Genomic DNA, 24,912 nt, shown 5'->3' on the forward strand with positions numbered 1-24,912 from the left:
GTGACGGTCATCATGTTTATCTTACCTATCCAATTCCCAGACCCATTAATGATACAATTACTTGACAAAAATGCAAATCATTACAGATTACGCCATGATCAGCCCCAAGCCTTGCACCAACCACCATGTGCCAAGCCAAGGTAGCCACGCCAGGGATGGCCTTTGACATTCTTTGATATTTTGGATTTTTAATAAAGGTTTTTCTGTTGTCTTCATCCCGCCGATGATTTTCACTTATAAATATATATATTTTTTGGTATTCTTTGTCGCCTTTTTAGTGCTTATTTTTTGCGTTTGTGATTATCTTTCTAATAATATTGTTTTCAATTTTTGAACTTGTTTTTCAAGGTTTCAATGTGTCTTCTGTTCAAAATATAATGTGTTTTATCATTGCACCAAATACTTATTATTAATATAATATTTTTGTCATTAACTCCAAATATATCAAACTTTAAATATTTTAATTGTGTTAGATTCAAAATTAGATTTTTAGCTCTATTTAAAAAAAAAAACTCAAATTCTCGTTTGAATCTTGTAATTAGATTTGAATTTTCTTTTAATACACTTTTATTTTTAGTAAATCTTTCTGTTTTTCTATCAACTTGAGCATTGGATTTGTTAGTTGGACGAGTAGATTAAAAATAGTTTTTATTGGAGGATTTCAAGTAGGGATCGCAACAAAAATTAAATTTTATGGGTTCTGATTTGAACCAATTTGTTAGGATCGGATTTTATTTGAAAAATTGAGTTCTGGTTGGTTGGATAAAAATAAAAAAAATTGTCGAATCAGATTCGAAGTAAAATCATCTCTCTTCAAGATATTTACAAAAATATCTCGAATATGTATATTAAGTTTTTTTTTAATAAATGAATATATATAAAGTTTTAAGTATAAATTAAATTAATAATGTTATTTACTTCAAAATAAAAATAAAACAATGAAAAATGTAATATTATTTATTTCAAAATAAAAAATAAAATAATTAAATTAAATCCGGTTGAGTTAAAACCGGGTCTCTTATTAAATTTCTAATTCAGATTCAAAACAAAATTTTTTAAAATAAATAGAGTTGAGTTAAAACCGAAACGAATTGATTAAATTTCAAATCGTAATTAGGACGGGCAGAAATCCACCCATCCCGTTACTATACTTGATTTCAAGCAACCTCAAAGCTTCCATTGGAATATATTAGCCTTTGTATAGATTGTGATTTTAAAAGCCTGAGGTTGAATACAAGGCCCAGTCTGGTGGGCAAGGGATTTTCCCAATAGCCTGAGATGATCATGGCAACCAACTATCAAAATTGTTGTCTCCATGTTTTAAACTGTGCTATCACACAACTTGACTTCTCAAAATCCTTCTTTCACAGATTTATAACTAAAGAAATTTATATGGAGAAACAGTTGAGTTTCATTCATCAAAAACTGCCTTTGATTATGTTTGTAAATTCCACAAATCATTGTATCGTTTAGTAAGGCATCCCAACTCCTCTATTCTCCAACTTGGTTGAAAAAATTATCTTGGAAAAGTGTAATTTATTAATTTCAAGTGTTTTTTTTGTTAAGGTTAAAAATTGCAATAGAAAGTTAAAATAAATAATATTTTAATATAATGATATATGAAATATAAATTTTAAATATTTTTAAGAAATTAATATAAATTATTTTTAGATTTAATGATAATTAAAATATTAAAAAAATTAATAACGATAAATGGTATTTAAATATTTTAATATAACTGATATTATATAATTTAATATAATTAGAAATTCTATTACACGCGTATGCCTGTGGAAACCACATATTTAGAACACAAATGTGTGTTTAAAAATAACATACAATAAATAATGAAACGTAAGGTTTAAAACTAATTAATAATAAGACATGAAATGTGTATGATATTAAAATAAAAACTAGATTAAATTGTGAGTAATATGAAATTTAAATGCATAAATACATCATATTAAGAATACTAAATGCCTTACGATTGTTTATTATAGTGTTGCAACCAATTCTGAATTAGTGTTGAGGGGATTAATTTGGGACATTAACTCAAATCAACAACATTATTTTAGTTGAGGTGCTAGAGTATGTATAATATAATTAAAATAAAGCTTTAATTTAGTGGTAAAATTAATTTTTTATTGATGTAAATAGCACGGGTTTAAATCAAATCACATGTAAATTTTTATTGACTTTTAAAATAAAAAAATTAAAATACTCTCGAATAATATAACTTATTTTAATTATTAAAGGATATTTTCGTAATTTATCTAACCAAGTTGATGCTAAGTGATTTAAATACCTTTTAAATAATTAATATACATAAGAGTATTTCGATAATTCATTTTTTTTTGATAATTAAGAAAGAAGAGACACACTCAAATTCTTATCACCAAATAGAGAGGTTGTTTACATCTTCATTAGATTTTTGTGATTACTATCTCACAATAAAAATAAATTAGTGATTTGTTGACTCATTACAATATGGACACTTAGGGTGAATTTGAATAGGTGGTACATTTATTTACAGTTAATGTAAAAATAATAATGACTGTAAAATTAAATACTATAATAATATTATAACGTAAAACAAAAATAAAATAAATACACTGCACCACCATCTATTCAAATTCACCTTTTATAAGTCTTGCCCTACTCATACGGCTACAACCCTACCTTTTTTTCAAAATATTCCGGTGAACGGCTCTCCATTGGTGGATCAAATTTGGCAACTTGATGGGTCATTACAGTATATCACATTCATCTATGTTTGACGGTCAACAAACTCACATGGTTCATGCATCAAACCACACAACACCATTGCATGCTTATCTAGTACGGGGTTCTTCTTTTTATCTTAATAAACGTGGAAAATATTTTATATCCAACTAACTTTAAACAAATATTTTTATATCATTGCCTGTTTAAATACTTCTATTCACTAATTCCGTCATGAAAACAAAGTCAATAATGTCATTGTTGCGATATTCTTTTTTTGGTGAGAAAAAAATATAATCACATTATTCGTAATTACATCAATGTCAATCAATAAAATAAGAGAATTAATTTATTAAATTTTAATGGAATAGGCTAAATCAATTTCAAAAATACCTTAAACAATTTTATTTGTATTAAATTATAATGTAAAAATTTGAGAGTTAAAATATACTTTAAATTTCTATAAATTTTGTGTATTTAAAATTTAATCTCATTATTTTTTATTAAAACTTTTTATTAAATTTTTTAGTGTGAATTAAAAAAAAATTCACTTAATAGTTATATAATAATAAAAATATCATTGAAAATACTTATTACGATTTTTGTCTTAAAAACAGTCATTTGAAACCATAGCAAAAAAGAAATTTTTTATTGAAATAATGTTTTTGAAAAAAAAATACTAATTAATGACATTATAAAAATAGATGAACTAAATTATGTAAGAAAATTAAAGTATATAAATTAAACTTTAAATTTTAACATAATTTAAAGACTAAATTTAAAAATTGACCATTATCTTATCATGTAAAAAAAATATAAATTTTAAAAAAAAAAAAATATATAAATTAAATCTCGAAATTTACAAAATTTTTGAAAAACGCTAGAAGGAGAAAAGCAAAGAGAATAGTGCTAGGTGGCAACATAAGGAAGGTCATTTGTACCTTCCTTTTATATATATAGATACATTTTGGGCGGGTAATTTGGGCCTACTCTTTTTCTGAACAAGGCCAGACCACCCAAACCCTTTATTTCTTGTCTTTCTTCGTTGTCCCGAACATAAGATTTCCCTATTTTTCCCCCTTTTTTTCCTTTATAAGTTATAATTCTAATATTTCTCTCAGAATTTCATCGAAAAAAATCGAGGTGGGTTTTCCCTTTTCTTTTATTTTGGTTGATGATTTTGTTAGTTGATTGTTTTAAACCTACTTCGATCATGAAATTTTTGTTTATCTGAGGTTTGATTATTGTTCGTTTGGTTGATTTAATTTTTTTTCTTGATTTTGCATGTTAATCTGTTAATGGTTTCTGTTTTTTTCCCCTTAATCTTAGATTCTCTTAAAACTTTTTATTTATTACAGATATCCAAGAAAAATAATTGCCATCAAAATCAGTTTCCTAGTTCTAAACTCGTTATCTTTGCGATGGCCATCATCATCGGCTTGATATATTTCATTGTTGATCATTGATTTTTTTACTTGGCTTGACTTAAAAGGATGATCAGTTGCTATAATTTTGATCTGATTGTTGTAGAGATTTTGTTGCTGTGACCGTATTTAAACAGAAACTCTGTTTGTAGGAAGTAATTCCAAGTCCGGTTTTCTGCCTTTTGTTCTAAGAATTGTGATAATAAGGGTTTTAAAATTGATACAAGAGTTCATAGTCATATTTTTTAAAATTGATACAAGAGTTCATAGTCATATTTTTCAAGGGGAGTGCTTTGACATATGAGATGTTACCCAGTATATAATTGGACAACCTTTTCCGATGTCCTGCAATGGGTTCAATGCAAAAAAATCAAGGGAAAAGAATTGGGCTTTTTGGCATATTGCATCCTCTATTGTGCAATACTAATTTGCTTTCCTGATTTTGAATCTCAAATGTTTGCTTGCACGATATCTGTGATAGGCTTAACCTCTCAATTTTATTCTTTTGTCCAGCACATTGATGCTGTCAATGTTGGTTTAAAGATTTAGTTTATAAAAAGAAATAGAAAATGGTTATCTTAAGCTGCTCCCCCTAGGGCTGCTGTAACATGAGAAATTGACTTTCAATCTTTGTGGTTCAGATTCAAGTTTGTAGATGAATACGTCATACCTTCCTTCCAGCATGTCCAACAACTTCTTGTTGGATGCTATAATGGATAGGGTTGGATATAGTTTTCTCTTGGTTTCCTTAGCAGCAACTAGGTTTAGATGTTTTCTTATGCAGGTCATTCACTTGGCGTTTCATTCTTGCACTGATCTTGATTTTGCCCCTGAGCCTAAATACTAATTTGTATGCCAGTTTTGGAACGACAGCCAGTCTATATCGGAAGGTATGAGGTTTCCTCTAGCTCTGCACAATATGTTTCCATATTCTTATTGCTATCAGCTTTTAGGTGCAGTGTGTCTAGCCTCTGTTTTCATTCCTTCACTTTCCATCATACTCATCCTTGTCATGTCTTGCAGCACCTTCACTTTACTTATAGTTCCTTTCTTAATTCCCTTGATTTTATCTATGTTCTCCCAGTTGCAGATAGTTTCTGTTGCATGTTGAGCATTCCTTTGAATTATCCATGCATAGAAACCTTTCTGGAGTTGTTAGCAGCTTAGTAGCGATCTTTCTTGTTACTATTTTCTGAATTGCAAATGTTGTCGCAGGAAAGCATTGGTCAATTTGGCAACTGAAGGGGAAAATTCCTATATCTTCTTATTAGGTTCATATGCACTCATTTTGGACTGTTTATGTCAGCTGTTATACCCGGAGAACACATATGCACTCATTTTGGACTGTTTATGTCAGCTGTTATACACGGAGAACAAGTAAATGGTTTAGAGCTACCAATTTGCAGAACTCTTAGACCTTGTTCAATCAGAATTCACTTTGACATCAGGATTTTTCCACTTCAGGAAATGGAGATTGGATTGAAAATGATTTTGGGGGGGGGTGAACAATTGTAGTCATGCCATTATCTTAAATCCATTATATTTTACCTATGTGTTAGCATGCTCAATGCTTGTTTTAGGGTGTCACAGGAGGTTTAGGGAGTGACTGACATTAAGGAATTGATAATAGTGTCTCGTGCTGTGTAGTTCTAAGATGTAATGACCTAAGAATCCCCTAAAGCTTGCTGGGGTCATCTTCATGGCCTTTACAGTTCCTTATATTCAACCATTCTACTGTTTCTGCTAATAGGTTGATTTATAGTGTAGGCCTTGTGATGACATTGCTGAAGATTGAGCTTAGTATTGTCTGCTGGACAATCATTACATTCTGTTTATGGAGACTTAAGACTTGGAAAAATTGGATGCCAGGATGATGACCATTAACAGGCAAGTGATGGGAACTGTCTTATATTGCTTTTCAGTGAATGTAGTAAAAACCTTAGGGGTTTGAAAAAATTTAGCAGTTGAAATCATGCTTGTCTAGATGCCTCGGAGGAGGGACAATTATGCAAACATTTAAAGGTATGATGGCATCAGGTTCACATATTTTATTGAGGCGGAGGGCTGACTTGTACTTGCATGTAGTGGCTTAGACACTTACTTAAGCCAAAACTGAAGATTGTTACTCTCAAGATGCAAGGAAGTGAACCATCTTGACAGGAGAGCTGAATGTTTGTTAAGTTTGGATTAAGATATGGTGCGTCTGATATGGCCTTTCTGATACTCAGTTTTGAAGAGAAATCACTGGAGCTGGGTTTTGTAAGATTCTCCCAGTTGCTTCGTAGGCTTTGCTATATGTGCCTCTTTCTAAGGAGTTTATTCACACATTTTGAAGCTTTTTTTTTTTTATTTCTCGGGTAATATCTTCCCCCTGATTTGTATTAGTAAAGCTTCCTGGTGAACCATTTCACTATTTTTGGTGGCAGTGTTCTTTAATGAATGTACATAATACTAGCTCATAATTTTTTGTTGATGCTCACCTAATTGTTTAACCTTGAAAGATTTCAGAAAGACATTGTGAGGCACAATATATGAGATACTATTATGTAACCACTTCATCTCTACTTCAAATGTTACATAATAAGAAGGTACTGTAGGAATCAGTCTAGACCTTTCATTTTGAAGCTAAATATATTTTCGATGGATAGGAATCTTACATTAGCAATGGCGACTGTTAGTGTCGCCTACTTTTCAATTATATCGTAGACATTCCTGTTTTCTGTTTATTTCCTTTAATTTGGTGATTTTTATCAAGAAAATATAAATTATTGGTTTTAAACGATACTTCTACGTTCTTTTGGCAAAGGTTACTCTCTTACTGATTGATTTATTGGAAAAAGAAGCTATAATCACAGCAGACTATGTTTACTCTCTTACAGATGGAAATCCATGCTCGTTTTCATGTATATTAAACATGTTGTCTAATTACTGAACTTTCCTCTTCAATAAACAATTTATACATCCCCATGGCATTTGACTTAGTTCCTTATGGAGATGAATAATTTCAAAATTGTAGTTTATCTCCTATACTGCCTCTTCAATTTCTTTGAGGATGCTTTCTTTTACTACAGATTAATGTTCCACTTTTTTAATTTTTTTTATCTGTTAAAAGTTTACATTGTACTTTAAATAATTTCTTAACTATCTTATTGTTTTTTTATTCTTCTAACTTATCTTCATAATAGATAGGTTTTTGTCCCTCTTACAGACTGGAAGTTCAGTGTCATGAAGGTTACTTTATACAAATTGATTTCTTCTCTTTTACTGAACCAAAGAGAGACAGGACTTACTTTTCTATATTCATTCAGTTACTAATTTCATGACTGGAGTACGAGGCCTTATTCTTCTGCTGTTACTGTGACTTCACAATCTTTATATCCATTCTTGGATAAGTGATTATCACTTTCATCACATACATCTGCTGAGTTATAAATCAATTCCGGGTGATGTCCTGATGTATAATCCTGCTTCTAGTGGTTTCTCTAGCCTCAATCTAAGGTACTATTGCATTGGGGTTATGGGTTAGTACTAGCGACCAATTCAAAGTCTGTATGTAATTACAATCTAGTGTTATCTATCTTACATTCACCTTTTCCTTCTTTGTTTCTTGCCCCAGAATATGACGAATGCCCTCTCCAATTTTTTGGAGAGGGGAGAAATGTATAACCAGATAAGTGCAAGAGGCAGGACCATGGCTGGCACGCCAGTTTATAAGAAGACCATAGTTGCGTACTTGGTATTAGGGCTGTTAACTTACTTTGTGAAAGCCTACTGCAAAACACACCCTAAGCATTTAATTCCTTTTTTGCAGCTCACTTTGTCCTACTCCTAAGAATCAACTCACACAAGACTTACTGTTCATTATGCACAATTTGGATTTGATGCGTCAAAGTAGAAAGTTTCTTATAGTTGTTGAAGTTCTATCCTAGGTGACCTTTTCACGTATCAGTTTGTGCTTGTGCCTGTGCTTGTCTAGTGGATGCTGGAGTGTCTTCCTGATGCATTTAGAAATTTTACATCTATGGTCTGTTGTTATTTGTTTCAAGAGATTGATATTTATTAGGTTATTCTCATCTTTTGGAGTTTTAATAGCATGGTAAAACTGTCTTCTCTTTTAAATGGATTAAACAGTTGTGGGTCGGAAAAGAAAATTGGGTAGCTTTATTTTCAGCTTCAGTGGCAACTAATTTAGGATACAACTAAAAATGTAATTCTTGGTGTTGCATTTTTCTTCATTTTGCTGCCGATATGTGAGATCCAAAACATGATAATTTTTGTGTTAAGACTTATGGAAGTTCTTGATAAGAAATGAAATGCATTAGAATCAGTGTATTTTGCTTGTAAAAATATAATGGGGACAGTTAACATATCCTTTGTTTTAATTATTTCCTGTCATTGGAAGTTAACTATATTTAATAGCTCCTCTTCTATGTATTTGATCTGTTTTTCCTTTTGCAGGTTTACTCTTCTTCTGAGACATCGTTCTTTTCCTTTTAAGTGACTGTTATGGGGCATAGACATTTATTTGGCACATCCCAAATGTTTGAGAGTGAACCTGAGCAGGGCAGGAATCATTTGCATGTAGAGCAACCTTATGCAAATATAGGTATTGTTATTTTATTGCCTCTACTTTTGCCTTTTATTTTAAGGGAAAAGGGTTGATGTCAATGACAAATTTATATTGATTTATAGCATGAAAACATGTTTGCAAGGTTGTCTGGGTTCAACTTATCATATTCCCCTATCTAGAGAGTTGGGCCTAGGTTTTGGATTTTCCTGCCTCGTGGCATCCTCTATTTGTACCTAGCTATTGTTCTAATGGGTATTATTTCTTGCTTTGTTGCACAGCGAGGTCAAGCTCTGCAGAACAAGTTTCATTCTTCTATCCAGTAGAAAATATGCCTGTTGATGCTGTGCATTTTTCTTCTCACTGGAATTCCATGCCTAGGTCAAGTGGTTTTGCTACCTCAAGCCATAATGTTGAAGCTCCACGCTACCAGCCTGACACTTCAGGCCCATCTCATGATCTTTTTCTGCATTCATCTGCGCCTAGAACCTTTGGTTCTGCCCCTGAGAACTACATGCATCATGCATCTTCTTCCAATTATGATAGGCAGACTTTCCAAGGAATTGATGGCGGTCTTGTTGATCTCCCAATGAGCAGTGGAAGAGGACCTCACAAGCGAAAAAGCCCGGGAGTTCCTTCAGTCTGTGAGAGGGGTGGATCAAGCAGATCTGCTGGTGCTGGAAGTTCATCTGATATTCCTTTATCTTCTGACTTTTGGCAAGAGAAACCTAATGTAGATCCTCAGCACATGTATTGGGATCATATTTCCATGCCCCCGAGCTGTAGAGGCAATGGCCTCTCAATTCGGGGTGAGTGTTCTATGCGGAATGTGAGAAGCCGTCCAGCACTTGATCTTGAATCTAACCTAGTTAGGACCCATTTGTCAAGCAATACTTCCTACCTTACAAGCCACCCGGTTGAACATTCTAGCTCAGTGAATATCACTGGTCAGAGCTCGAATGCTATGTCAAGGGACTGGAGCCATTTGAGAATGTCTCCTAGTCATGGAAGGATTCCAGCTGCAGGTTACTTGAATATTTTTGTGTTATTATTTTGATCTCTCATTATCTCTGAGTCTGTTGCTGGTGAATTGCAGATTCAAATGTTTTTAATCATGAGACAAACCGCTTTCTGGGTGGTAGTAGTGCTACAAATGCTTCTGTTGAGGTCGGGGGACTACAGCATAATTTCATTTCTGGTAGAAATCCTGTTCTTCCTCAAGGTTTCCATGGCAACTCAGCACAATCTTTAAGGGGTCCTCGAACAAATTATTTTCAGAGATCTAGCCCAAATTTCAGGGCCTCTTCCAGCAGTGTGCACATAGGACATGCTGCATCCTATGAAGAGGGGATGCAGGTTGTTTCTGAAAGTTATTCAATGAGGTATCCTCGGCCATTATCAGCTGTAACATGGCGTAATAATGAGCGGAGTGGGAGGTCAAGGATATCTAATGATAGATACCAATCTCTAGCTGATGATGCAGCTTTCCATGGTCGATTTTCATCTGAGGTATTTACCGCTTATGAATGAATTATGTATTTGCATATTAGCAATTGAGGTGGACTTAAATGTCCTCTAAAAATAGTTTGAAAACTCATTTGACATAGCTTTCAGCACGTTGCATTTCTTCTGAAGAGTGTTCCATTTATTTCATCTTGGTGTACTTCTCTGACTTTATTGCTTCATAAGTACCCTTCTTTGGTGATTGGTAGTGACCTGTTCCGTTGATAACCAGGCTGTAATTATCTATGTTTATAGGTATTGGTGATTCTACTGTATCCAAATGCTTCATATCAAGTGTTTTGCAATTGAGATACAGGAAAATTGTATTCATTAGCATTTATGATATATCAGCTTGCCACCCAATTTTGCGGATTTAATGAGTCGTCAGGTAATGTTTATAGTTTATCTTCATTCTGCAGGGTTTTATGATTGTGGACCGCTCCGCTTTTTATGGATCTAGAAATATGTTTGATCAGCATAGAGATATGAGGTTAGATATAGACAACATGACTTACGAGGTATGTACATACTTCCTGTTTCCATTATGTTGTTATTTTCCTTTTCTTGTTTTGTTTTAAATGACCTTGGACGATTTCTCTGGCAGGAACTACTTGCACTAGGGGAAAGAATCGGGAGTGTTAATACAGGCTTGTCAGAAGACTTGATATCTAAGTGCTTGGCTGAAACAATTTACAGCTCTTCAGATCAATTCCAGGATGAAAGCTCTTGTGTGATCTGCCTGGTAAGAATTGTAGTGTATGAAGCGTAAACATAATTGGTTATGTTGTTTGGTTCAACATGGTATTATCAAGAAGAGTTGGTGAATGATTGTTGATCATGGTCTGCTACTTGTGATCGAAATGTATGCTAGCTCTTTTCGAAGATCCCATTAGTCCTGCTAATCAAATCATCTAAGTACTTTTGATGTTGCAAAATGCAGGAAGAGTATAAGGACATGGATGAGGTTGGGGCATTAAAGACTTGTGGTCATAAATACCATGTTCCTTGTATCAAGAAGTGGTTGTCGATGAAGAATACATGTCCGATCTGCAAAGCTTCGGCTGTGGCCGATGATATAAAATAGTGACTTCTATAATGGCTTATCATTTATCATTCTTGTATATGTATGTTAAACTTGCTCAAACAAAATGACATTGTTTAGGGAAATTTGTAAAAGAAAAAGGGGGAATGTTAGATTAATTTTAAACCCATTTGTTTGGCTTCTATCTCAAATATGTAGAGCCCAGTGTTGGATTATGTTTAAATGTCATATGTTGATTTCATCACCCAAATTGCTCGTGAGTGATTGTGGTTCAGCTTTCAACATATGGTATGAGACAACCAATGCCCGCAAAGACTAGCTTTTTTTATTTTTATTTTTTTGTTGATATTGTGTTGGTATATGTATGAATCTATTCAGTTGCGTTGTGTTCATTGGCGTGTATGGATGACATAAGTGGTGTGAAGAAAAAAGTGTCCTTGGATTCCTTGGCTTAAATTAGGGTCTTATCCTTTTCTTTTGGCCAAAGCTAAATGGAATAAATAAAGGAAAGCAGGCAGAAACTTGGAAGTTGCGTGAGTGAGCCGTAAGGTAATCATTGGAAGTTGCGTTCATCAACATCCACTTGGTTTATGCGTGAAGCTGGACGGTTTTGTACATTAGAATAATTGTATTTTATTTTAATTGGTTTCGTGAATTACAATGTTCATAACTTTCTTTTGGTATCAAAGGAAATAATTGAGAAAGGATAAATTAGGGCTAAGAATAAGATATGTTGTCGTGAGATTAAATTTCAAAATTTGAGATTAACAACATATTTTAATATCGATATTTTCTTTGAATGTGACTTTTCTAGGAAGGTTTGGGAGATGGTTTTACAGCTTTTCTAAGAATTATATTAGTAGAACTGTTGGGTCATGGGATCAGGAGTTAAATTGGGTTGTTTTGAAGCTTAAGGTTTTTTATTTTTTATTGTTGTCATCTTTAAATCGGCTTGGAATACATATATTCACTCTATATGGTGTGAGAGGAAAGAAAGATTTTTTGGCAAGCCCGCGAATTAAACATGTAAGTATGATTGATGATGTTAACATCCAACTTTGTTCCAATTGGGGTCCTATTGGTGATAGTTAGCTTGTATAGTTTCTTGCTATATTTGCCTGTATAGGACTTTCCTATTGTCTTTTTGTAGCAGGTTATTGTTTGCTAGATAAATGAAATTCAATTATTAAAAAAAAATTATTATCATTATATTTATATTATTATTTATTCAATGGAACATTATCTGAATTAGGAAAACTACTAAAATATCTTTTTATATTTAGAATAAGTTATATTATTGTTAGTTTTATACCCGATTCATAACTAGAAAGTTTTTCTTAACCCTTTTTAATCAAAGGCTAAAACTCCAGAAATTAGAAATGCCAAAATAGGAATAGCACTTGATATTATTAGAAATTTTCAAAAAATGTCATATTCGTACAGCTGAAACATAGATGAACTCCTATGAATGTGAAAAATAGATCGGATTAGTCACTTTGACTTGGAATTCATTATCAAGTCATCCGATTTAATTTTTTTTATTTAAAAACATAGAAAATAGAGATTTAAATTCATGCTAATTGAGTTTGTAAAACCATAAATTTAACACTAAATCTAAACTTTACTTTATTTATTATTATATATTTTAATTTTATAAGGCACATTTATTACTATTATCAATTATACATCTATTTTATTATTTAAACCCCTAATTAAATTAATAAGAATTATTAAAATATTATTTCATATTTAAAATAAATTATATCATTTAAAATAAACCACAAATAGATATTTTACATACGTAATTTTCCTACAAATTTTAGTTGAAAATGATTAGTTTTCCTAAATTAATTAAATACTTAGCGGCTAAGGGTTAAAAGTTAAGCCGATTCATCTGACCCACAATCAACTTTCTGGTGTTCTCCAATATTTCCTTAGGAAATGGGTCACCCACCTCCACTCCTCGCCTATATAGACATCCCCTCATCTTCAATCCAATTCCATTCCCCAACCAAATTCAAACCATCTCTACAAACCCATATTTCCCTTTGAAGAAGATGCAGATCTTTGTGAAAACCCTTACCGGCAAGACCATAACACTCGAGGTCGAAAGCTCCGACACCATCGACAACGTCAAGGCCAAGATCCAAGACAAGGAAGGGATCCCACCCGACCAGCAGCGTCTCATTTTCGCTGGCAAACAGCTCGAAGACGGTCGGACCCTTGCTGATTATAACATCCAGAAAGAATCCACCCTCCACCTCGTCTTACGCCTTCGTGGGGGCATGCAAATCTTTGTCAAAACCTTAACCGGCAAGACCATCACCCTCGAAGTCGAGAGTTCCGACACCATCGACAACGTTAAGGCCAAGATTCAAGACAAGGAAGGAATCCCACCTGACCAACAGCGTTTGATCTTCGCTGGCAAACAATTGGAAGATGGGAGGACCTTGGCTGATTATAATATCCAAAAGGAATCCACCCTTCACCTTGTTTTGAGGCTTCGTGGAGGGATGCAGATTTTTGTCAAGACTTTGACAGGCAAAACAATCACCTTGGAGGTTGAAAGCTCCGATACCATTGACAATGTTAAGGCAAAGATTCAGGATAAGGAAGGAATCCCACCTGATCAGCAAATGCTCATCTCTGCCGGCAAACAATTGGAAGATGGGAGGACTTTGGCTGATTATAACATTCAGAAAGAGTCTACCCTTCACCTTGTTCTTCGTCTCCGTGGTGGCCACTGATAATTCTAACGCAACCATCTTGCCTTGGTTTCAAGTTTTAAAGTGCTTGTGTGTCTTTCTAAGTTGGATTTCTGGGTCTTGTCCCCTTTGTAATACTTTTTACTTCTCCTCTGGAGTAGAAAGTTTGGTTTTCATTTCCATTGGAACTCTTCGAACCATGGAAATAGCAAATAAGTTGAACATTAATGCCTTTAACAAGGGAGGCCCTGCTTGTCTCTCTGTTAAATCTTAATATGGTTAAATAGAGACAAATCAGAGAATCTGCTTTATATGGTAACTGAAATTTAATGTTGGGCTTTGTTCACAGTTTGTCTCTCTTCTATTTCCGGGCATGCATTGGAAGTGTGAAATCCAGTTGATAAAAAGGATGTTAAGTTAATGTGTTGAATGGAAGTTCGAAGTAGTTGTTACATAGTGGTCTCTCCAATAATTAATGCTCACTTTAAACAAGAATTTAAGATAAAACTGACAACATCTCCAGTAATAATTTGTGTATGGTTTCAACTTTAGATAAAAAGATAGGCTATCCCTGGGTTCAACATGTAATGTTTACGATAGGACAAACACTGACCCAAAAGGAGGACGACCAAAGCCCAATCGCCAGTTTCAGATTAAAATATAAAACGGGGCATTCCGAGAATTGAACCGGGACCTCTCGCATCCTAAGCGAGAATCATACCACTAGACCAAATGCCCTGCTATGTTTTGGGTTCGTTATATGCCTAACATATAGGCTTATTTCTAATTGACATAGTAACTTAAATTATTAATCCATTTCTTCACTTCGGATATGATTATATTTTTCGAAGATGTCAATGGAGATGGTTTGCAGTTGCATTCTTTGTAACTTATTACAATGCTTAATGTTATGATGTTGATTGAACTTAGTCTCCTCCATTGGAGAATAATGATCTAAAAAGTCCACTTATTTGCAATCTTTCTCTTCGGAATTTTAAGCCATGAACTTATTTTGCTCCAAGTATATAAAATATATATATGATATAACGGAAAAGAGATCCATTCATAGTTTAGTTGCTTTGGTCTTTGTTTTATACGTATTTTTAACAATATAGAGTAATGTTTTCCAGGGCGATTTAGTTTCAGGCACTGCCCCTATATCAGGTCCTTTTCATCAGGTTTTGGCGTGAAGTTGCCATCCCTTTTAAAAATAAAATAAAATACCATGTTTACTTGTAGTTGCCAGCCCACCAAAGTATTGGCCACCTTTCTTAAATCATACCAGTAAAACCTATTAATATTGTATTGTTTGTTTCATCTGGTTTTCTTCTTCTCCACTTTCTGATATATGTCTACTTCCATGATTGCAGACATTATATGCTTCCATGTAGGAAGAAAGTTGAATACAAGATCACCATTTTGTCAGCCTGTATGATAATGATAATTCCATGGAAATTAATCCATAGCCAACTGACTGGCTGATGAAGCTGAGGCTACTTTTTCTGATCCTTGCACTTCTAAACCATGCAATTGGATACTAAATAGTAAATACCCTTTGGGTGTTGTTTCCTGTCTTTACTATAATTATTGCTGTTCGGTTTGTTTGTAGGGAAATGTTTCATTGATGAGAAGAAAGGGCATGGAGCAACTGCCACAATTCATATTTGTTCTAGCAGATTGTTTACAGTTTTCTCACCTCACCATGGCTTTTGGTAATTAAAACAACTCAATATACCTGTTTTAGGCATCTTGCCACATGAAACAAGTTTTAGTTTTTAACTTTTTAGGTTGGAATCTACGTGTGACTTTTATTTTGGGGTTAAATACGGTGATTGTTGGGAATAAAATCACATCAAAATCACCACACGGAATATTTCTTGATTTACATGATAATGATGATATTAAGGTTCTGTTTAATAAAATAACAATGAAGTGTATGTTTTTTTAAAAATTAAATATGTAATTTAATGAGAGAGTTTGATAAATGAAATTTTTTATTTTATTTTATATTTGTATGCTTATTTTACTTATGTTTTTTTTAGATTATGTATTAAATATATGTGAAATATCTTTCAAATTAAATTTTTGATGTTTAGAAAATAAAAATTACCCAAAGAAGAGAATGATTCCAAAATTTTTACTCAACAAAAAAAATTAATGGGCTAGATTAAAAGTAAACCTAAAACATTTAAGTTTAAAAAGTAAATTCAACATATTCTTTATTAAATAAATAACTTTATCTATTTATCATTTTCACTATCTTTTATTGAAAATTTCTATAAAATATTTTTATCGAAGATATTAAGAAAATTAAATTAATAAAAATATTAATATTTAGTTAGGTTAATTGGATTTCTTTAATGATTATTTAAACAGGTCTAACGTGGGTAAATAAATAAAATTGATAAAATTTAGAGTAAACCTAATTATTAGTATATTTTGGTTTTGATCACCCTAGTTTGAGGATTTCTATTTTTGTCACTAATATTGTCAAATTTTAATATTTTAGTTACTCCTCTGTTAAATCACTAACGATGACCTCTTTTCTATTAGCATAATAATAAGTTTAGCCTTTCAATATTTATAAATTCTATCAATTTAGTCCTAATTTTGAAAAAATCAATAATTCAACCCTCAACTTACACATTCTGCCAATTTAATCTTATTAAAATTTCAAATTTTAAAAAGTTTATTTTAAGATAAAAATACATGCAAAATTATAAATAAATGAATACTCATTTTTCTCTCTTTTTTTTTACATGAAATTTATTAAAACATTAATTTTATAAATAAAATATTTGCAAAAAAACTCACAAATAAGACTTAAACCAAATTCAAACATTTCCTTTTTATTTTATAAATAATAAATTTTATTATACATCTCTCTTTATTCTTTAGTCCTTGTCAAATTTGTCGAGTGTTGGGCCTGACTTCACCCACAACCACTGGCACCAATAACTGTTACATTAAACTCCTTGATTTTCATATCCTCCATTATTGCGTCATTGAACTAGGATTTGATTGTGGGAGCTATCGACATGACCTTCCACTTATTGTTTCTCAAAGACCTCATCCTAATCACCTATATATCCTTAGTCATGCTCGCCATAAAGCATAACTTCAAACACAATAAGCCCATTCTAGGCATCAACCTAAAGACATCAATTCTCACCCCTTTGAACCTCAAGTTGTAGTTTTTCAACCCACCTGACGTTAATGTTGAAAAAGAGGGAAAAGTTGAATCTTTATAAATCTTCTTCATGATTTTCCCCTTAAATTGTTTTATTTATAAGATTATTAATTATTGTAATAAATAAATTTCATGTTAGAAAATGAGAAAAAAATTCATTTATTTGTAAATATATTTATAATTTTGTATGTATTTTTATAAAACGTTATGTTTGTTTATCGGAAAATGAACTTTTAAATAAATTTTTTATTTTTGAAGTTTTTTAATTTCTTATTTTAAAGAATAAAGACTAAATTGATAGAATGTGTAAAGTTGAGAGCTAAATTTGTTTATTATTTTTTTAGATTTAGGACAAAATCGATAGAACCTATAAATATTAGAGGGTTGAATTTGTTATCATATCAATAAAAAAGAGGCCACCGATAATGAATTAATAGAGTGACCAAAATATTAATTTTTGATAACATTAGTTAGTATTTTTAAACCTAGGTGACTAAAACAAAAACACGTAAAAAATTGGATAATTATTTTTATAATTTACCCTACAATATATTATTTTAATCTTTCATATTTTTCACTTTTAAATCTTTTAATGATAAATGTAGATGAGGTGGTGGAAATAGAGGCGATCATGGGCAAAGTTGGACAGTAACAAAATTCCTGACCATTTTTATAGGCCCGACCCGAAAAATGGGTCTAAAATTTTATCTAAACCTGACTTAGATAAAAAAGTTAAAACTTGAGCCCGATTCGATCCACTTGTAATTTTCTATATGAAAAAAATTTTAAAAAAATGTTTTTACATTTGATTTTGGTGGACACCTTTTCTAGTAAAAACATGTTTCATGAGTGAGCATATGAAAATCCACGTAACTCCCCCCTTTTTTTTATTTTAAGAAAAAATAATACAAAAAATCTATTTAGATAACTACTCAAGCCTTCATGGAGTTGTTCCAAAAAATTGAATCGACAGTTATTTTTGTTAGTCTATCAACCTCTTTGTTGAATTCTTTGGAAACATGATGAACCGATCAAAATACTATAATTTTGAATATTTGAAAAATTTATCGAATTCTTTATCTATTGCAATCATCGGACCATTTCAAATATCCCATAAATCCATATTTAAAATACAACATATTCCAACAAATCAATTATAGCCAAAGATTCAATTTCTGTACCTGTCTCGAAGAACCCTGTCGTGGCAGCTAGAATTCCCTTGAATTGCAACATCAGTGTGTGTAACTCCTATCTTTAATTATATGTTGAGATTCAATTTCCCATTCTATTACATGAAATGTGGCTCTCCTTTTTGATGTATATAAATTGTATGGCTCTCTTTTCCGATATATTAAATTAGATAATAAACTATCATTAATTTCTAAAAATAAATATAATTTATTGAATTTTAATAATAGTAATTTAAGTGACATGGGTTCGGAGGTGCTCCAATGTTTGATATTCTTCACTTTGAAAATCGTATGTTTATGATTAATTTAGGAATAAAAATAACTTTGGAAAGATAGGTTTGTGGGGCCACCGGTGTGAAGCAAAGCCTGCAATAGGATTCAAAATCTCATTTTTATTTCCTTGGTGGACCATTTTACATGTGGTAAGGGTCACTTAACATCAACTTGTCTGCTATTATTATTATTTGAAAGATAATTGCAAAAACACAATGCTTCCAAGACTTGAATTTGTATTCCATAGTTAGTTACAAGAATTGAATAAATAAGATATATATATATGTATATGTATCTGCTTTTGTTGGTCCAGAAACAATATATGATACAGGTTATTAATATTTCTGTCATGATTATGACCTGTTTTACTATAGATCCTAAGAGGTTCAGATTAACAAGTCAAACAACGTTTGCAAGGCGACAGGTTGCTTCTTGTACCGAAACATCACTCCCAACTCTGGATTGTAAGCTTCCATTACAACACTACAATTAATACATTAATTTCAGTTGAGTTCCCATATATATACAATAATTGCTGTTGGATGGTTGTGATTTTGTAGCAGAAATGTTTCTTCAGACAGCTGTTCTTTAATCCAGTAGCCAAAGTTGATTATCTCACCTTGAGACATGGCTTTATTTCGGTAAATTAATGATCTTCATTGAAAAAAAAAAAAAGGTAAACATGACAAGAGAAAAACTTGCCTTAATTTCAGGCTCACTTCTCAGGAAGGTAAAGGAATTTTAATTTCCAGGATTACATAGAACGATCTTCTAATTGGATGAAGATTTCAAGACAGAGGTTGGCTTCAGGTTCTGGACTTCTCTATTAATCTAATATTTCTAGCTTGAATCCTGAAATGAGCCAACACAAGATCCTCAAAAAGACATATATAAAGCAACGACCACCTAATATTACATTAAATTGTCTGTTTGCAGCCCTCTGATATGGTTTATTGTAGTTATTTTCGTGCTTGTTGATGTACATGGTAAGTGTTCTGTTTCCCATTATATACTTCTTCATCTTTTTTGGTTATACATTAAATGTTCTTTTTTTTTTAAAAAAAATTCCATCTGGCACGTGTTCTTTTGTTCCCCTACTTGTAAGCGTAAAAAAATTATTTAAGAGATATTCCATTTTGTCTCTTTTAATACAAAATGAGTAAATTAATTTTTTTTAGATTTAAAAAATTAATAAAATTATTAATAAAAAAATTAATTTATTCTTTAATTTAACTTAAGTAAATAAGAAAATAATAAATGGTTAGAAGTTTATGATCATGTCTAGTTTTTTTGACATATTGTAGAAAATGTTTATTATGGGACAAAACTTGAAATGGCTCTTCAAATCAACAATCAAAACACAGTGACTAGGGGAACCCCTCTAATTCAACCAAGTGATCAGCTCTTCTGGTTTGGACGATCACGATTTATTCTCACTCTTCTACTTTTCACATTGTTCACGGTAATAATCTTTTCTTCCTAGAAATATAATAGGACAAGGACAACAAAGTAAACCATCAAATTTGAACTCACTCACATTAATATGCTTGCTTTTCAGAATTCATTTCAGCTGGCCTTCATTTGGGTGTCGGTTGGTTGTAATCCAATTACTTTCTCTTTGTTTCCATTGTAATATAATTGTTTGAAAAAGAAAAAGCAATTTACATGCTAACTCAAATTTAATATAACTTTTGATAACACGATATGTCTTTATTTTGTTCGTTTCAGATTGAATTTGAATTAGATTCTTAATATTGTAATTCATGAGTAGACTTTAATCGTTATCATGAGGATTCTATTACCAAAAGAATCGATGCTTTGTGTCCAAATATTTTTTGAGTATCAAATACTTTGTAATAATTTAATTCCCTTTGTAATTTGTTCCTTAGGATCACGGTTCAAGTAGTTTGTAGCTATTTCACTCTTTCTTTATATGCACTTGTTAATCTATTACTGGAACTGATACTATAGTAGTTTTGAGGCGATTGCCCAGAGTGTAGCTAAAGGATGATTACATTTGGATGCAGATGGGTTCAGAACTCAAGGGTCCTTTAGTGGACGATCCAGTAGCCAAAATAATGGAGCAATGGCTGGCTGATGTGAGGGAGAAAAGGAAGAAACAACAACTCGTAAAATGTCCTAATAACAAAGCTTCTTTTCCAATAGAATTGAGCTTCCGAAGGGCTGCAATATTTCCTTCTATGGACCTACCTAACCTTACATGCGGTGAAAGAATGTATTTATCCAACACTAGCGAAATCAATGAGGAACAAGACGACGAAATTGTACTAGTAGTAGAAGCAAGTTAGGTCCTCTTTTGCTCCATCTTAGTTAGCCTTTCATCATTACAAAGGCCAATAGGTTGATAGAAAGCATGTATGAAATAATACCGCTGGCAAGAGAGAGATCACTGGTTTATATAAAAAAAATTTTACACCTTAGTCTAAAATATATGACTCTAACATGATGAGATTATAATGTTGCTTTCATTTAGTTGTATGAATTAACTGAGTTAAATTTCGATAAATTTATATTTTAAGTTCGAAATTAATACATTTTAATAATAAAAACTTAGATTTATCGTTGGAAATTTTTAACAATTAAAGGACTTTACCAGTCCTCAAGATTTGTCACAGATTACAGCTTCAATTAAAAGCGATATTTGATGCAGGATCTAGACAATAGGCCATGAGTGTTTTCCTCCACTATAAACACAAGGAATAAGAGAGTTCATATCTGTTTCGGATTGGTTGTGACTGTTTTGGGGCCACTATTAGGCACCCTATGGTAGAAAATGACCTTATATTAATGTAACCAATAGTATCCACATCATGGGGCCAAGGCTCTAATTTTAGCTTGTGAAAGATGTGGAGTTGGAGGAATCCAGGTTGATGACCACATCCTCCCTTCTCCATGGTTGATGATCACTTCAACTTTCTACTATATTCCCATGCTTTTCTTTTTCTTCCTAAGATTCTTTTATCGCCACAGAACCTACCTCCCACAAGTGATTTTAATAACTTTAATTTGTAATTGAATTCCCATTTGGCTAATCATAAATAATAAATTAAAAATCAAAATCTATTAACTTTGAACCAAAATTAATTTCAATGATAAATTTTAATATCTGAATTAATTTGAGCGAACTTAAATAACACACAACTAACTGTCTACCTCGACACCCTGTTTAACATCAATAACAGATAAGAATTCAGATTTTTCCTTTTAAAGAACCTCTCTCTCTCACTCTCTCTCGCCCACTTCCCAATACTCTCACTAGCCGTGGCCGACAACCTCTCCTTAAGTCTCATAGGAGCCATGGATCGTCTTTGGTTTCACCAAATTATCCTTTTCCCAGAACCCATTTCACTATTTTCCCTTAAACCCCTACAACCACTGCAGCCCTACTCGGAATCTATCGCTACGCCTACAAGCCCGTCTGCAACATCTCTTGCAGAAGACAATATCTCAACGCCTGTTTGCCCTCTCTTTGATCATCAGCCATTAGCTCCAGCGGTAATAATAAACCTACGCTCTTCAACAATGTTTAAATACAGTATTTCTCAAAGTTTTGTTGTTCATTTGCTGTTGTTTTCATGGTGATATTAATTCTAGGACGATTCTAAAAATGAGGAAGAAGAAGAGGAAATGAAGAAACGAGCAAGGAGAGGGAGTGTTAGCTCTAGAAGTCGTTCACATTCCTCATCTCCATCAACCGAAAAGCGTCTAAGGAATCACAGGCACTCAACTTCACGTTCACTAGGGGGTAAACTGAAAAAATCCACGAGTTGTAAGAGCTTGGAAGATTTGGAACTAGAAGAAGTAAAAGGGTTCATGGATCTAGGTTTCATATTCAAGAAAGAACACTTGGATTCAAGAATGATTGACGTTGTCCCAGGCTTGCTCAGACTCGGATTTCTCAAAACTCAACCGAATCTTCCGGCTGACGAACATGAAGTATCTAAAGATGATGATGATGATGATGATGATGATATTGAACAAGAAAAGCAAGAAAGTGGTGTTATAAGACCGTATTTATCAGAGGCTTGGCTGATAAAAAGACCTGATTCACCATTGCTGAATCTAAAAGTACCAAGGGTGTCTGCAGCTGCTGATATGAAGAAACATCTCAAGTGTTGGGCTCGAACCGTTGCATCGGTAGTACAGCAGGAATGCTAAAAGTAAATCTAGAAAAACAACTGCACAACTATTAGCTTGCCTAGCTCATGCAATTGTTCAAAAGAAGAGTTTGTTTGTAATTAGATAGTATATATATAAAAATAAAGATGAGCCAAATGCTCTTTTTGTCTGATCCATTTTTGAGCTACTTGTATGTAAGGTAAATTGAAAAGAAACTAGAAATAGGATCTTTTTATCTTTGTTCATCTAATTGTTGAAGAGATAAGGAAAAAAAAAAAAAGCAAGATTATGAGGACGAGGTCCACCATGTTGCGGGTTAAAAAAGTTAGTTCATTCTAACAGTAGCAATCGTTTTTCTGTTCCATCTGGTTTGTCTCATTGCATTATTATGTTTTGAGATTATCAAATAAGGGTTAAAAAAAAAATTGGGCCCGAATCACATGTTTTAACATATCCTATCACCGTGAAATCTGGTTTTTTTTTCCTTTTCTTCTTTTTTCAGAATCCATCCTTTTCATTATTATTTGCAATACAGTTCTTACTTTGCCCAGTTCCATCATTTTGCTCTTCGCTGCGGCAGCTTTAAACATGTCGTCCCATGCTAGCTATGAAAACACGGTCGCAGACTATCCCATGGGGATGTTTCTTTGTTTGGTTTGGTTTCTCAACCAGTCTCGAACAGGACAACTATACTTCCGTTACGTTACGACTATGGCTAGCATCAATTAAAAAAAATTAAGTACTAGTATTTTAAAATAACTTTATCCAACTCAAACAAATTAATACTTTAATCAATTATAATTTTTTTTATAAATATTACCTTATTTAAAAACTGCATTAGGCACTCATTAATATATATTAACAGTTAAAATTGTTATGTAATAAATTTTAATTTTGTTTTATAATTAAAATAATTCATTAAAAGCACATAAGTCAATATAGTGATATACTATCAATGAAGTATGTGACATTATATGTTAACAAATATAATTGGCCATTGCTAGGAGTTATGCAATGTGATTTTTTAATCCATCTCGGTTATTGATCACCTTTAGATAGAGGATGGATTAAGCTTAATATGAATGGGACGATGTCAACAAATGACTCGAATGAGTTTATTGGTGAGTTTTCAAAATCATGATGCGAATTGGTTATGTGGTTACTCTATGACAATCAGTAGGGACACAAATTTCAAGATTGAGACTAGATCTGTGTTGGAAGGGTTATATGTAGCATGGGAAAAAAGCTTTTGAAAATAGAACTAGAGTGTGATAACGCACTTCTGGTTGAGTCCTTGTAGGCCGATGGTGCGGCTAACAGTAAGTTGATGGAGTTATGATTAATACATCAATGGCTAGGGCGTAACTGGAAGTACGAGTTTGTCATGTTTCGATGACCCAAAATGTTGCAATCGACTGCATGGCTAAGTATGCAAACACGAGACTTGTGAATTTATAATTGTTTGATGCACTTTCAGACTTTAGTACAAAGTGTATTATTAGATGATATTATTAAGTCTACGTTGATATAATATTTTGAATAATAATATAATGCGGTAAATTTCTATCGAAAAAAATATAATTGGCCTTTAACTATTATTATATTTTAAAACTTTTAACGAGTACCGTATGTGATTTAGTGTTAATGTATGAGCATAATACAAGAGTGTAAAATTGTGAATGAGTGGAGATTGGCAAGAGTTTTAAATTAAGAAGTACTCAATTCTGGGGTAGCGCTTAGAGGAACCACATTGTAATCGGCTTTAGCTTAGAGCCCAATATAATCCAGGGGCCTAATTAAAAGATTAAAGGAATTTTCATGGGTTTAACGGAATAACATAAAATATAAAAATAAAACATCATAATTCACAATGATATGTTAAAAAAATGTGATACATGAATAGTGTGTAAAGATAAAGATCTTTATTTTATTGGTTAGAACAAAGAGACATGGTTACATTAGCAAATAATCTTACACGCTTTCTTGTTTTTTTTTTTATTTCATACAACTCTCTTTTAATAGTTCATATTTTTCATAGTTTCATTGGCGCATTTGTTTATGGAATCTACAATTCTGCAAAATAGCAAATGTTTCATTAGCAATATATTCTTTAAAAAATTATTTTTTTTTAATTAATAATTAATAAATATTGAAATT

General features: G+C 32.3%; 3 protein-coding genes across 27 annotated transcripts; all 3 read left to right on the forward strand.

The window, feature by feature from the left end:
* The first annotated feature begins 3,703 nt into the window (after positions 1–3,703).
* Positions 3,704–11,501, forward strand: LOC107889612 (probable E3 ubiquitin-protein ligase ZFP1). 25 transcript variants are annotated; one of them, XM_041076769.1, is made up of 12 exons: positions 3,755–5,035; positions 5,361–6,733; positions 7,335–7,376; positions 7,454–7,643; positions 7,762–7,881; positions 7,957–8,074; positions 8,604–8,751; positions 8,994–9,737; positions 9,809–10,221; positions 10,635–10,733; positions 10,820–10,957; positions 11,156–11,501. In XM_041076769.1, exons 7-12 carry the CDS (start codon positions 8,652–8,654, stop codon positions 11,297–11,299), a joined length of 1,638 nt encoding a protein of 545 aa, XP_040932703.1. In that variant the 5' UTR covers positions 3,755–5,035; positions 5,361–6,733; positions 7,335–7,376; positions 7,454–7,643; positions 7,762–7,881; positions 7,957–8,074; positions 8,604–8,651; the 3' UTR covers positions 11,300–11,501. The 25 variants fall into 25 exon arrangements, with proteins under 25 accessions (XP_040932704.1, XP_040932706.1, XP_040932707.1 ...); XM_041076774.1 differs by lacking the exon at positions 5,361–6,733 and having other exon boundaries at positions 3,750–3,864; positions 7,762–7,869; positions 7,957–8,169; XM_041076759.1 differs by lacking the exon at positions 7,957–8,074 and having other exon boundaries at positions 7,331–7,376.
* Positions 11,502–12,101: 600 nt separating this feature from the next.
* On the forward strand, positions 12,102–14,308 carry LOC121203534 (polyubiquitin 11). The gene has a single exon (XM_041076778.1). It carries the CDS (start codon positions 13,315–13,317, stop codon positions 14,002–14,004), a length of 690 nt encoding a protein of 229 aa, XP_040932712.1. The 5' UTR covers positions 12,102–13,314; the 3' UTR covers positions 14,005–14,308.
* Positions 14,309–21,504: 7,196 nt separating this feature from the next.
* On the forward strand, positions 21,505–22,931 carry LOC107889614 (uncharacterized). The gene is made up of 2 exons (XM_016814112.2): positions 21,505–22,131; positions 22,231–22,931. The coding sequence occupies exons 1-2, from the start codon at positions 21,934–21,936 to the stop codon at positions 22,792–22,794; spliced, it is 762 nt and encodes a 253-aa protein (XP_016669601.2). The 5' UTR covers positions 21,505–21,933; the 3' UTR covers positions 22,795–22,931.
* The last annotated feature ends 1,981 nt before the right edge of the window (positions 22,932–24,912 follow it).

The sequence above is a fragment of the Gossypium hirsutum genome, chromosome A09 (assembly GCF_007990345.1).
Source record: "Gossypium hirsutum isolate 1008001.06 chromosome A09, Gossypium_hirsutum_v2.1, whole genome shotgun sequence".
Classification (NCBI taxonomy): domain Eukaryota; kingdom Viridiplantae; phylum Streptophyta; class Magnoliopsida; order Malvales; family Malvaceae; genus Gossypium; species Gossypium hirsutum.